Genomic DNA, 13,511 nt, shown 5'->3' on the forward strand with positions numbered 1-13,511 from the left:
GTGGATCACCTGAGGTCAGGAGTTCAAGGCCAGCCTGACTAACATGGTGAAACCCCGTCTTTACTAAATACAAAAAAAAAAATTGGCCAGGCGTGGTGGCGCATGCCTATAATCCCAGCTACTCGGGAGGCTGAGGCAGGAGAATCACTTGAACCTGGGAGGCGGAGGTTGCAGTGAGCTGAGATGGCACCACTGCACTCCAGCCTGTGGCAATAAGAAAGAAGCTCTGTCTAAAAAAGAAAATTCCAAGAAGAAATGATAAAGTTACAAATCTATTTTAAAATTCTGATAATTCTGTCATAAGTAAAATAAAGTAAAAGTTGGCATATTTGCTTGATCTTTTTTTTTTTTTTTTTTGAGACAGTCTCACTTTGTTGCCCAGGCTGGAGTGTAGTGGCACAATCTTGGCTCACTGCAACCTCCGCCTCTCGGTTCAAGAGATTCTCCTGCCTTAGCCCCCCGAGTAGCTCGGATGACAGGCACATGCCATCATGCCCAGCTAATTTTTGTATTTTTAGTAGAGACAGGGTTTCACCAGGTTGGCCAGGTTGGTCTCAGACTCCTGACCTCAGGTGATCCACCTGCCTCAGCCTCCCAAAGTGGTGTGATTACAGGCATCAGCCACCCTGCCCAGCCTGCTTGATATTTCTTAATAAGCATAAAATTTCTTGAGTCTTCCAGCTCTTTCAAGAAAATTACTGCACCACAAAAGAATTTAATCAGGAAGGAAAGGTACTGAGAACATTTTCCAAGTATTTGAAAATTGGATAGAAATAAGAAAAACAATATACTGATAATAAAAGCAAGTATCTTAAAACTCAAAATTTCTAATTCTATATTTTCTTCAATTTGAAACATAAATTCTCAATACACTTGAGTTTTTTGGCATTCATTCAAAGTAACACAACACTGAAAGATAAAGCATCAAGACACAAAGAAAAACAAAAAAAACTATACGTTGAATTTAATTCCAGTAAAAAAAAACTAAACGGGCGTCAAAATACTTAAATTTTTTTTCTATAAATAGAATGTATAGAGAAATCTACATTGATGTAAAACCAATTATCTTTACTGATAAAATACATACATATTTAAAGAAACTAAAAAAAAGATTACCTTTAAGTGACTCTGTCTCTTTCGGACTCTGATGCCTCTTCTGGCATTCCGGTTACAAACCCTGAAGTCTTCTAATTGTGAACATGGTTTGGAAAAATTCTCACTCTCATCACTAGATGACAGTTCTGACTATAATAATTCAACAAAATTCTTGCATAAGAAAAAAATAATTTCTTCCTAGACAAGTAAAATCGCTCTCACAACTCAGAGCCATGTTATAAATACAAAATAATTATGTTATAAATACTTAAGAATATAAAAGTAAATAATTTACGTAATATGAAATACTAAATTAGGTTATAAGTAATACTAGTATAGGTATTCATCCAATATAGTATTACATCAAACAGATTTGATGAAAACATACTTTTAATTTTAATTTTTATTTTTTCTGCAAACACTATGGTGACTTAGAAAACTGATACTTTTAGTTTAACAGTATTTCCTTCAGAAGATGTTCAAGGGCTTCACAAAGAACAAGCCTATACATTTGGCCATCAAAATCAGTCCAAATATAGGAATCCTTTGAAACCAAGAAACCAATAAAACAATAACAAGTTTTGACTATGAGGCCTATCACCATATCTCTTATAGGATAATGTAAAACCAGTCAAAAGAATCAAGTTTATCAAAATCAATTCAATTAACAGGAATAAATTTAGTTTAAAACAAACTGATCATCAGCATTATCAATATTTTAAATCATTTCTGATAAGTCAATCAGATCTTCTAGTTAAGGTAGCAAGTTGTTTTTCTAGTGAAGTCTTATATGAGTACACAAAGTTAATACAGACTGGCTGTATTTTTAATTACATATGGTCCCCAACTCACAATGGTTCAAGTTATGATTTTTCGACCTCTCCATAGTGCAAAAGTGATATGCATGCAGTAGAAACCAAATTTCAAGTGCCTATACATTCTGTTCTTCACTTTCAGTACAGTATTAATAAATTACATGAGATACTCAACATTTTATTATAAAATATGCTTTGTGTTAGATGATTTTGACCAAACATAAGTGTTCTGAACACGTTTAAGGTAGGCTAGGCTAAGCTATGATATTCAGTAGATTAGGTGTATTAAATGCATTTTCAACATACAATGTTTTCAATTTATGATGTGTGTATCAGGATCCAACTCTATTGTAAGTTGAGGAGCACCTGTAATTTTACACAAATTATCCTAGACCGTATTTGAGATTTAAAACATGAGTTGCTAATCTCAAAATTTAGCTATCAGCTATAACTGGTGAGTATCATTAACCTTAAGACCTGCCCATATACTCAAACTTCAGATTCACAGTCATCAATGCCTGCTAGACACTGTGACTTTACTATCCCACAGGAACTTCAAATTCAAACCTGTTCAACACTTAACTTACCATCTCTTTCTTGTTTAGCCTAAATCTGTGACACACTTGCCAAAAAGCCAAAAACCAGAGTCATGCTGGACTCCTTCCTTTCCTTCTTTCAAACTCATTCAGTAATCAAATGAAAGAATAAGCACTTCTAACACTTGACCTTGATTTTTCTCCGATTTTACTTCTTGAAACTCTTTTGTCTTTACAATCTAATAACATAGAGATGTCATTTCTCACCTTTGCGTCTTCCTTTAAGCTGTTATTCTGTAAACAATGCCTTCTCTTCCCCCTTCTTTGGCCTCATTGCCAAATACAGTTTAAGGTTTAACTAAGGTTAAACCTTAGTTCAAGAAGCTTGCCAGAACTCCCAAGATCGAGGTTAAGGACTTAACTATTCTTATCACTCAACTTTAAAAATTATACTGAAATTATGTTTATTTCTCTATCTCTCCTATTGGGTAACTTATGACAGTATTAGGATATATTCTTTAGAGTATGTCCAGCATCTTACACAGTAGAGACATAGTAGGTATTTAATGAATGCTTGCCAAATTGCTCAAGTGTACTGACAAAAATAGGATGGTTTTTAAAGAGTCTAAAATTACTTAATATTTTTATTTATTGTGCTTAGGAAAGTTTACAGTGAATACATCTTTGAAAACTAGCAGAAGCTAGAAATTCCAATCACATACAATAGAATATCAACTTTTCTACTAAGGATTAAAATACCTATATTTATCTACACATATATTTTTCACAAAATTTTTATTCCAAAGGAATTTGGATTATTAAACATTATCTGCTATTTACTTACTCTGTTTATAGGAAATCTGCGCTTTTTGACAGCATGAAGTGGAGAATCAACTTCACTATTTTTCTGATCCTAAAGTAAGTAAATAAAGTAAAAGGTAACAAAAGTCTCAGCAGAAGCCCAAGGTATAGAAGGAAAATAGCCTTTGATATGATTATACTATGGTGATTACTGAATGACTCACCTCAGGAGAGTTTAAAACATTTCCTTTTGCTTTTTTAACTTTTCTTCGGAAAATCTCATCATCTTCACTTTCATTACTTGTTAATAATTGTCCATCTATAATTTATTTTTTAAAATAATGAAGGGTTAATAGATTTAGGTTTACCCAATCATAACAATCTATTTTATTGATGGCTACATTAAGAATTATTTCAGGCAATCTCAACATTTACTCACTTTCAAAAAAATATGGTCTTTGAGAACTTTGAACAAAAATCTAAATAAGAGACAAAAAAATTAAAATGCCAGTGAAGAAAATAGGACAATGTCTTTTGCTAATAAACACATATTTGAATGAAGTTCAGTTTTATAAATTAACTGTAATGAGGCCAGAAAAACACAAAAATGTAATTTCATTAGTCACTGGTTCTATTAATAGAATTTATCTCTAAAATCTACTGCAGTCTTTCTGCCCTTTGTGTCTTATTCCCTTTCTACTTGAAAGAGTTAAAGCATAAAAATGCAAGCTACAAAACAATACATTAAAAGATTCTTTGTTATATATGTGTTTTCCATACATATTTGTGTGTATGAAATAAAAACTGGTGAGATACAATACAATACAAAATGTAACTAGAACTGTGTGGGCCAGACTTAGTGACTTGCTTCTAAAAAAAGGATATAATGAAAATGAAGGTGTATGACTTATGAGTTTAGGTCATAAAAGGTATTGTGGCTTCATTTTTGCTTTCTCTCTTGCATCACTTGCACTGGGAGAAGTCAGATGCTATGTTCTATGACCATTCCAGGCCAGGAGTGGTGGCTCACGCTTGTAATCCCAGCACTTTGGGAGGCCAAGGAGGCAGACCACTTGAGCCCAGGAGTTTGAGATCAGCCTGAGCAACATGATAGAACCCTGTCTCTATAAAAAATATAATAATTGGCTGGGTGTGGTGGCACGTGCCTGTAGTCCCAGTGGCTGAGGCAGGAGGACTGCTTGAGCCCAAGAGACGGAGGTGGCAGTGAGTCGTGATTGCACCACTACAATCTAGCCTGAGTGACAGAGCAAGACCCTGTCTGGGGGAGGGAAAAAAAAAAAAACCCAGTTATCAAACCGCCCTACAAAGAGGTCCACATGGCAAGAAACCAAGGTCTCCTACTAACAGCAGTATGACTGAGCCATCTTAAAAGCAGATCCTCCAAAGCTGTTCAAGCTTTCAGATAACTGCAGCCCTGGCCAATGTCTTGACTATTACCTCATGAAATATCCTAGGCCAGAACCACTCAGCTAAACCACACCTAAACTCCTGTTGTACAGAAACCTTGAGGTAACAAGGGGTTATTTTACATCATTAAGTTTTGCAGGCAGCTTGCTATGCAGCAATAGATAAATAATACAGATTTTGGTACCTGGAAATAGGGAGTTGCCATAACAAAAACCTAAACTGGGAAAGTCGCTTTGGAATTAGATAGTGGTTAGATGCTGAAAGGACTTTGAGAGTTTTAGTGAAGGAAGGCTTGAAGAGCCTCAAATTGTAGGAAAGTTAGTTGGCCAATGAGGAAAGGGTGGGTGAGGGCTTAAAGAAAAGTAGGAAAAACCTTAAATCCTTTAATGTAGTACCAGAAAATTTGGCATCATTGCAGTTAGCACAAAAAGGAAAAAATGGGCCAGGTGCAGTGGCTCACACCTGTAATCCCAGCACTTTGGGAGGACGAGGCAGGCAGATCACATGGTCAGGAGTCTGAGACCAGCCTGGCCAATATGGTGAAACCCCATCTCTACTAAAAATACAAAAATTAGTCAGGTGTGGTGGCAGGCAACTGTAGACCCAGCTACTTGAGAGGCTGAGGCAAGAGAATTGCTTGAACCTGGGAGGCAGAGATTGCGGTGAGCCAAGATTGTGCTATTGCACTCCAGCCTGGGCGACAGAGTGAGACTGTCTCAAAAAAAAAAAAAAAAAAAAAGGAAAAATGTACCTAATCTATGAGAGGTAATCTAGCTAAGACTTCCAGACAAAATGTTGCTTTTTGCTATAAGAGCAAAATGCAAAAAGAAAGACATTAAGGACAAACATAATTAGAATTTGCTGATTGTGAAAACTCCCAGCCTCTCCTGATGGCAAACAATGCTAAAATTAAGAAATTTTCTAGGCAAAGATCAAACCCAGAGGACAGCCAGGAATACATTATGAAGCTGAGGGTGAGCTGAGGGTGTAGTTTAAATCCTTTGTTAAGACCTACTTAAAAATCAAAGATTGCTGGGCGTGGTGGCTCATGCCTGTAATCCCAGCACTTTGGGAGGCCGAGGAGGGCGGATCACGAGATTAGGAGATCGAGACCATCCTGGCTAACATGGTGAAACCCCGTCTCTAATTTAAAAATACAAAAAATTAGCCGGGCACGGTGGCGGGCGCCTGTAGTCCCAGCTACTCGGGAGGCTGAGGCAGGAGAATGGCGTGAACCCGGGAGGTGGAGCTTGCAGTGACCCGAGATCGCACCACCACACTCCAGTCTGGGCGACAGAGCAAGACTCTGTCTCTAAAAAAAAAAAAAAAAAAAAAAAATCAAAGACTGTGCCTTACAGTACCATTTAGTCAGAGAGTAAGGATTTTATTTTTATTTATTTATTTATTTATTTATTTATAGACAGAGTCTTACTTTGTTGCCCAGGCTGGAGTGCAGTGGTGCGATCTCAGCTCACTGGAACCTCTGCCTCCCAGGTTCAAGAAATCCTCCTGCCTCAGCCTCCGGAGTAGCTGGGACTACAGGAATGCGCCACGATGCCTGGCTAATTTTTGTCTTTTTAGTAGAGACGAAGTGTCATCATGTTGGCCAGGCTGGTCTCAAACTCCTGACCTCGGGTGATCCACCCGCCTCAGCCTTCCAAAGTGCTGGGATTACAGGCATGAGTCACTGCACCAGGCCCATTAAGGATTTTAAAGAAGCTCCTCACAGATCCTCTCAAACAACAGGCCTTCTAAGAAGTTTATTTTATTTTACTGATTATTTCAGGCCACTGAGTTTTTGGGGGGTACTTTGTTAAATAGCAATAGATAACAAATACAAACCTACTCAGTAAATTTCTCCTCATATTCTGCTACTAAAACATCTACCCAGACAGACAAACTTGAGTGATTTCCTTTTTGTAGATGAGCAATATATAAATCAACTAGTTTTTCTTTTTTCATTACCTTCTAAGAAAGTCAGAGTTAAATGCAGGACTCGGCTACAGTAACCAACTCAATTCTAGGAAGCTTTCCTTTTCAGTGCTTTCATGATGTTTTAATCAACTATGTTTTTCATATATAATAGAGAAAAATGAGCTTAAATTCTCTCTTTGAAATAAGTAGAATAAAAATATTTATTATCTCTATTTATTAAATGTTCTCTAATAAATAACTTCCTGATTTGTATTTGTATTTGTAATTATTTTGCCCACGATTTGTAGTTAAGTATAATCCTAGAAAAAATGTTTTTGTGCAAATCTGACACAAAACCAGAAAAATTATCTCACTCATTAACATGGACTTCAATAGAGGTATTAAAGCAAATATTGAAGGCTCACAGGCATCATATACTTTGTAAAAATATATATGTCATGGCACAACCCCAGACTATATAGAATAGTCAGGTTTTGAAAATTAAACGTATTTCCAGAACTTACTTCCAACATGCTTTCATCTTAAATAGAACATTCACGAACCATGTCCTCCATGCTAACGAGAATAACGTAAGGAAAAGATTTACAGAGGAAACTTTCCTCTTATCCTACAGCTACTTTTTATTCAGCTTTTAACATAAGGAGTAAAATTCATAAATGACTTGATATAATAATCTGTAGAGTTGTATTATACAGCAGGACTTCATATCAAACATCTATCACTATATCTTCTAGTTTTCCTGTAAGTGTAATGGTTAGAATACAGAAACCCAGAGATTTCTCTGTTTTTTTGTGGTCTGGTCTTAATCATCTGAATACAGTTTTTATTTCTCAAATATTTTGCTACATAAAACTATTACTTCAAACTATCTCTCAAAATCATACTTGCCTTCTTTCCCTTCGCTTTCATCATTTTATAACACCTAAATTATATCTTTAGTATCTTCAACATACCAAAAGCATAAATACTCTCAAGGAACCAAAATGAAAATCTACACTATATATAAAACCTTAGCCAGGCGCAGTGGCTCACACCTGTAATCCCAGCACTTTGGGAGGGTGAGGCGGGTGGATCACCTGAGGTCAGGAGTTCCAGATCAGCTTGTCCAACATGGTGAAACCCCGTCTCTATTAAAAATACAAAACTTAGCCGGGCATGATGGTGGGTGCCTATAATCCCAGCTACTTGGGAGGCTGAGGCAGGAAAATCACTTGAACCCGGGAGGCGGAGGTTGCAGTAAGCCGAGACCACACCATGCACTCCAGCCTGGGCAACAAGAGCAAAACTCCATCTCAAAAAAAAAAAAAAAAAAAATTTCCAATCTAATCAAACTCAAAATTTCATCATCCTCTGAACCTCCTAAAGTCACTCTCTTATTATTCATTTGGTGGTTATTTCCACATTTTACTGGCATCTTTTCAAATACATATAAATATGTCACATAATTATGTTTTACAACCAAGACATAGCCAGATCTTACACATCTTCGTGTATTTCATAATGTCTAGCAAGAATAACCTTTTCCATACCATGCATGCCATAAGTATATATAAATAAAATCTAATATTAGTAAGATCACCTTAAGAAAAATATAACACAACAATTATCTAATTCAATATTTATATTGTACCATGTGCTAAAAAATTACATTTGGAAAAATTACCAAAGTATTTCTAGAGTAATTATTCTAGAGTTATAGATTTTATAAAGATGGAATCTTACCTTGAACAGAATGACAGGATTTATGCAGATACATTTGACCACTGCTTTTAGACTTTTCTAGAGAAAATTCTGAATAATCAAAAGTTGAATTCAATGCTTCTTTGAATCTTTGTAGATTCATTTTTCCCTTATTAGAATCTGGTGTCTTAAGTATTTCCTTTCCTATCTTAGAAAATGAGTTCAATGTGTTTGATTCAGAGAGTGGTATACTCATAACTTTTTCTTGCACTGGTAAAGAAAACTGAGAATAACCAGGAGATAACAATTCTTCATTTTTTGCTGCACTCAGTGGCAAATGTACACAATTTGGATTCTGCATATCTTCATTTGATGGGATAATAACGGTTCCGCTAGTAAAATTTTTGCTATGATCTCTTGGTATTAGTGCTTGATTTGAAACATAATTTGCATCATTTATCTCCTTAGTTTCCAAATACCTTCCATATAGATTATCTAGAGGTCTACTGCTATCTGATGTATGTTCCAATATTTCATCATCAGAATCTGGACTACAGAATCCTAAATCAAAGGTAACAGAAAATAAATCCATAGAGCAATCAAAAATATCCTCATGATTCTTCATTTTTTCTTCCTGTACACTTCTCAGATCATCATGAGATTTAAAACTATTATCATCACGGGTTATTTGATCTTGGGCTTCAGAAATATTGTCCAACAAAAGTTCATCAGAAATTAAGAACTGAGAGACCAGAGGTATTTCACTAATAGCAGTTTTGTCTGACACACGTAAAGATTTGCTTTTACTGTTCAAGGGTGCAAGACTTACATCATCAAATTCTGTATTAACATCTTCAAATAATAGTAAACTTTCATCTTGATCAGTGGACAATACTGGGAGGTCACTGTTATCAACATCATGATTGTTCTCTCCAACTAAACTCTGTGCAGGGCCTCTGTGTATTTGAACACGATTGTAAGGTACTAAATTTTCATTTTGATTATGTTTATATACATCACAGTCACAGAGGCTTGGCTCATCAGAAATATTACCATTAGGTATATCATAAAGGCAACTTTTTTCAGACAGATAATTTATACATTTAAGTGAATTCAATTCTAAATTCTGTTGAGAATTCACAGCTGAATGTGACATCAAACAGGTGCATTTATCACTTTGTAAATGCTCTGTACAGGGTAAGAAAAGCAAATTCTCAAGTGCAGTACCCTTAGCAATTTCATATTCCAAGTTTGAGAGTCCACTGAGAGGCGGAGGAGAATGAGATAAAAATCTCTCTACATTAGCTAGTACCTCTTTTGTCAATGAGTGACAATTATAAAATTGATCATCTGTTCTAACAATATAAAGCTCTTCTTCGAATGGAAGAAATAAGTTAGATGAAACAGATTTTTCATCACTGAAACTGTTATAACCAGAATCTAAAACATTTCCAGCAAATGAACTAGTGGATTTGTTTGTAAACTGACACTCGGTTAATAATACACGTGGCTCTTTAATAACGTTTTCATTAATAGTACACGTGGCAGCAACTTCATCTGTATCTGATGTCCTTTTATCATTTGGTAGGTCCTCTTGAAAAATATTTTCAACAGTAGAATTTCTGTCAGTATCTAAAGAATCTATAATCCCGTGATTATTTTCTTTTTTAAACTGATCTTTTTTTATTTCTTTAGACACTTTTTTCTTTAAAGAAACAATTTTAGTAGGTTTGATATGAGTTTGTTTAAAAATTTCAGCACATTCTTCATCAGATTCTATCACTGAGGATGAACTGCTTTGATTTATGTTCTTTATAAATGACGATTTCTTGTGAGTGATAAAGGTGTCATTGGCAAGATTATTAGATTCATTCCTGGGAGCAATAAATGTTGAGCTAACATCTTCCATTTGTAAATAAGATTCAACTTCCAATTTATAGCTGCATTCTCCCTATAAATAAGGAAAATTTAAAAAGCCACAGGAAAACAAAACAAAACAAAACAGAAAGCCAAATCTAAGAGAGGAGTTTCACTCTATATTAAAATATTTCTATTATTACATTGTTCCAATGATATTCTTTTACACCTTAAAAGTTATTCTGATAAATCAAAATTATAAAGTACACTACTGTGAAACTATCAAGTTATCATTAATCAGTTAACTTTTTTGTATCTCCACTATTTAATACCCAAAAGACCCTTGATAACTATTTGTAGGAAGAACAAATTGAATGAATACATAAGAATATACTGAGTTTTGCATTTCTAACATTTAATTGAATTATTCTAATTTCCTAAAAATAGATATTTTAAAAATATATATTAATAAAAACCATATACATTTGTTAAATTTACTCTTTCAATGACAGTAAACTAAGAATAGCTTTTAGAATGTCCAACATAAACCTGTATGTTTACTAGGTTCTATCCTGGAATATACTTCTGTTTGTAACAAAGTTCCTAATCAAGAATTTGTATAGTGAATTTCTAAGCCTTACTTATGTCTAAGTTATTAGCTAAAACTACAATCTTCACCATCCCTCCTTTCCTCCAAGAATGCTACTTTAATGAAGATTCTTCTATTACTTATAGGTTTAAGCAGTTAACTCTCTGGTTGTTTTTTTTTTTTTTAAGACAAAGTCTCGCTCTGTCGCCCAGGCTGGAGTGCAGTAACTTGATCTCAGTTCACTGCAACCTCTGCTTCCCGGGGTCAAGTGACTCCCCTGCCTCAGCCTTCTGAGTAGCTGGGATTACAGGCATGTGCCACCACACCCACCTAATTTTTGTATTTTTAGTACAGACAGGGTTTCATCATGTTGGCCAGGCTGGTCTCAAACTCCTGACTTCAAGTGATCCGCCCGCCTCGGCATCCCCAAGGGCTGAGATTACAGGCCTGAGTCACCAAGACCAGTCCTCTCTGCTTTTTTGAATAATAAATATAACAAGCATTAATGTGAGCAAATGTCTGTCTCCTTGCTAGTATATATACTCCACATAAACAGAATATTTTCTCTCGTTTGCTCACGGTTATAGCCATAAAGCAGGTAACAGAGTGTGGCACACAGAAGGCACTCAATAAATATATGTTAATTTGATTGCACACATTTTGCTGGGATCCACATATAACTACTTTATTTACATGTATGCATGACCAAACGCTAATAATAAAAATAGGAGCTACAATTTACTGTGTACTTATTATATGCCAGTTACTATGTGCTTTACATATATTAGGTCATTTAATCCTAACAACAACCTTATGAAATAAGTATTATCACTATCCCTATTTTACAGCTAAAACTGAAACACTGAGAGATTAAATAACTTATAAACACACAATCAGTAGAAGGCAGAGTTAGGATTCTAACCCAGGCACTATGGATTTCACACTCATAATTGGTTCACTATGCTGACCCTAGGAAGAATAATCAAGGAACTGCTCAAGGAATCTATAATTCTCTAAACTAGGACCAGGATACAAGAAAGATATCAAATAACCTAGATGATAGAGAGTATTTCAATAAATCCAAATCCAAAAGAATCCTAAAGTAGCTTTACAAGCAGTTTACACAAATCATTTAAGTATATTAAAATTCTACTCTGGTCCATCAATATTTACAGATGACATTCTTCTTCTAATTAATTAAATCTATTTCTTCTCTTAAGGCAGAAAACTCATTCCTTATTGAGATCACAAGGAACTATACAGAAAAACAAAATATTTCTTATTACTTCAAATTAACGAAAATAAAAGATAAGTACTCTAGTTTTACTATCATACCAGCAAGAAAAAGTTATAATAAAACCTTACCTCTTCGTGTCTCATTCCCTCTATCATTTGCATAAGGCCTATAAAATGGCGGCATCGATCTGAGTGATCAACTTGATGTGTAGGTAAAGGATGATCTTGCCACAGTCTCCATTCAGAGAGAGAGAGTTGACGAATTCCAGTGGCTGATTCTTGAGTCTTAATTATTTAAAAAGTAATACAAATAAGGAAAACATACTGAGATTTCACAAACTAATTTTAAAAAACACTCGATACATATATAATCAGCTTAACATAATTTGGATCCATTTAGATATTCCCAACTAAAATCTCAGAAGAAAAAAAGAAAATAATTTCATAAAGCAGAAATATGCCCTTTAAAATATATTTGTTAAATAACTGTTATATGACTTACAAGTTGATGATATTCCTATTTATATAGTTCCATGTTAACAACAAATAGTTAAATATTTTAAAAGAAATCTTTTCTGAGGTTGTTTTCCCAGCTCTCCAAGCACACATACAACCTTTGATCAGTTCTCTTGACTTTCACAAAGTTAACTAAGAATTTGTTAATAATAAACAAAATAAACAATAACATCAAATTTAAAGTTTTAACTATAATTTCAAAACAAAAAATAAAAACTGGTTTACAAGGATGCTTATGAAAGCATAATTTATGTTTACAGCCAACTGATCTTCAACAAAGCAAACAAAAACATAAAGTGGGGAAAGGACACCATATTCAACAAATGATACTGGGATAATTGGCAAGCCACATGCAGAAGAATGAAACTGGATCCTCATCCCTCACCTTATACAAAAATCAACTCAAGATGGATTGAAGCCCTACATCTAAGACCTGAAACCATAAAAATTCTGTAACATTGAAAAAACTCTTCTAGACATTGGCTAGGCAAAGAGTTCATGACCGACAACCCAAAAGCAAATGAAACAAAAACAAAGATAGATGGGGCTTAATTAAACTAAATGCTTTTGCACAGAAGAGTAAACAGACAACCCACAGGGTAGAAGAAAATCTTTGTAAACCATGCATTCAACAAAGGACTAATATCCAGAATCTACAAGGAACTCAAATGGCCAACAAACATAAAAAAATGTTCAACATCACTAATTATCAGAAAAATACAAATCAAAACCACAATACAATACCACCTTACTCCTGCAAGAATGGTCATAATTAAAAAATCAAAAAATAACAGACATTGGCGTCAATGTGGTGAAAAGGGAACACTTTTACACTGCTGGTGGGAGTGTAAATTAGTACAACCACTACGGAAAACAATACAGAGATTCCTTAAACAACTAAAAGCAGAACTACCATTTGATCCAGCTGTCCCACTACTGGGTATCTAATCCAGAGGAAAAGAAGTCATTATATGAAAAAGATACTCGCACACCCACATTTATAGCAGCACAATTCGCAACTGC

General features: G+C 34.8%; 2 protein-coding genes across 5 annotated transcripts in view; one reads left to right on the forward strand and one right to left on the reverse strand.

The window, feature by feature from the left end:
* FKBP3 (FKBP prolyl isomerase 3) overlaps positions 1–13,511 on the forward strand; it is a 466,553-nt gene that overhangs the window by 390,524 nt on the left and 62,518 nt on the right. The window lies entirely within an intron of this gene.
* Positions 1–13,511, reverse strand: part of FANCM (FA complementation group M) — a 72,745-nt gene that overhangs the window by 16,486 nt on the left and 42,748 nt on the right. For all 4 annotated transcript variants that reach the window (XM_050795804.1, XM_050795805.1, XM_050795803.1 and 1 more), the window contains 5 exons: positions 12,102–12,257; positions 8,333–10,241; positions 3,472–3,566; positions 3,291–3,359; positions 1,117–1,245 (listed from right to left, as the gene is read on the reverse strand). In XM_050795804.1, the coding sequence (XP_050651761.1) occupies positions 1,117–1,245; positions 3,291–3,359; positions 3,472–3,566; positions 8,333–10,241; positions 12,102–12,257 (2,358 nt within the window). The remainder of the gene's footprint in view (positions 1–1,116; positions 1,246–3,290; positions 3,360–3,471; positions 3,567–8,332; positions 10,242–12,101; positions 12,258–13,511) is intronic.

Source organism: Macaca thibetana, chromosome 7 (assembly GCF_024542745.1).
Source record: "Macaca thibetana thibetana isolate TM-01 chromosome 7, ASM2454274v1, whole genome shotgun sequence".
NCBI classification, from domain to species: domain Eukaryota; kingdom Metazoa; phylum Chordata; class Mammalia; order Primates; family Cercopithecidae; genus Macaca; species Macaca thibetana.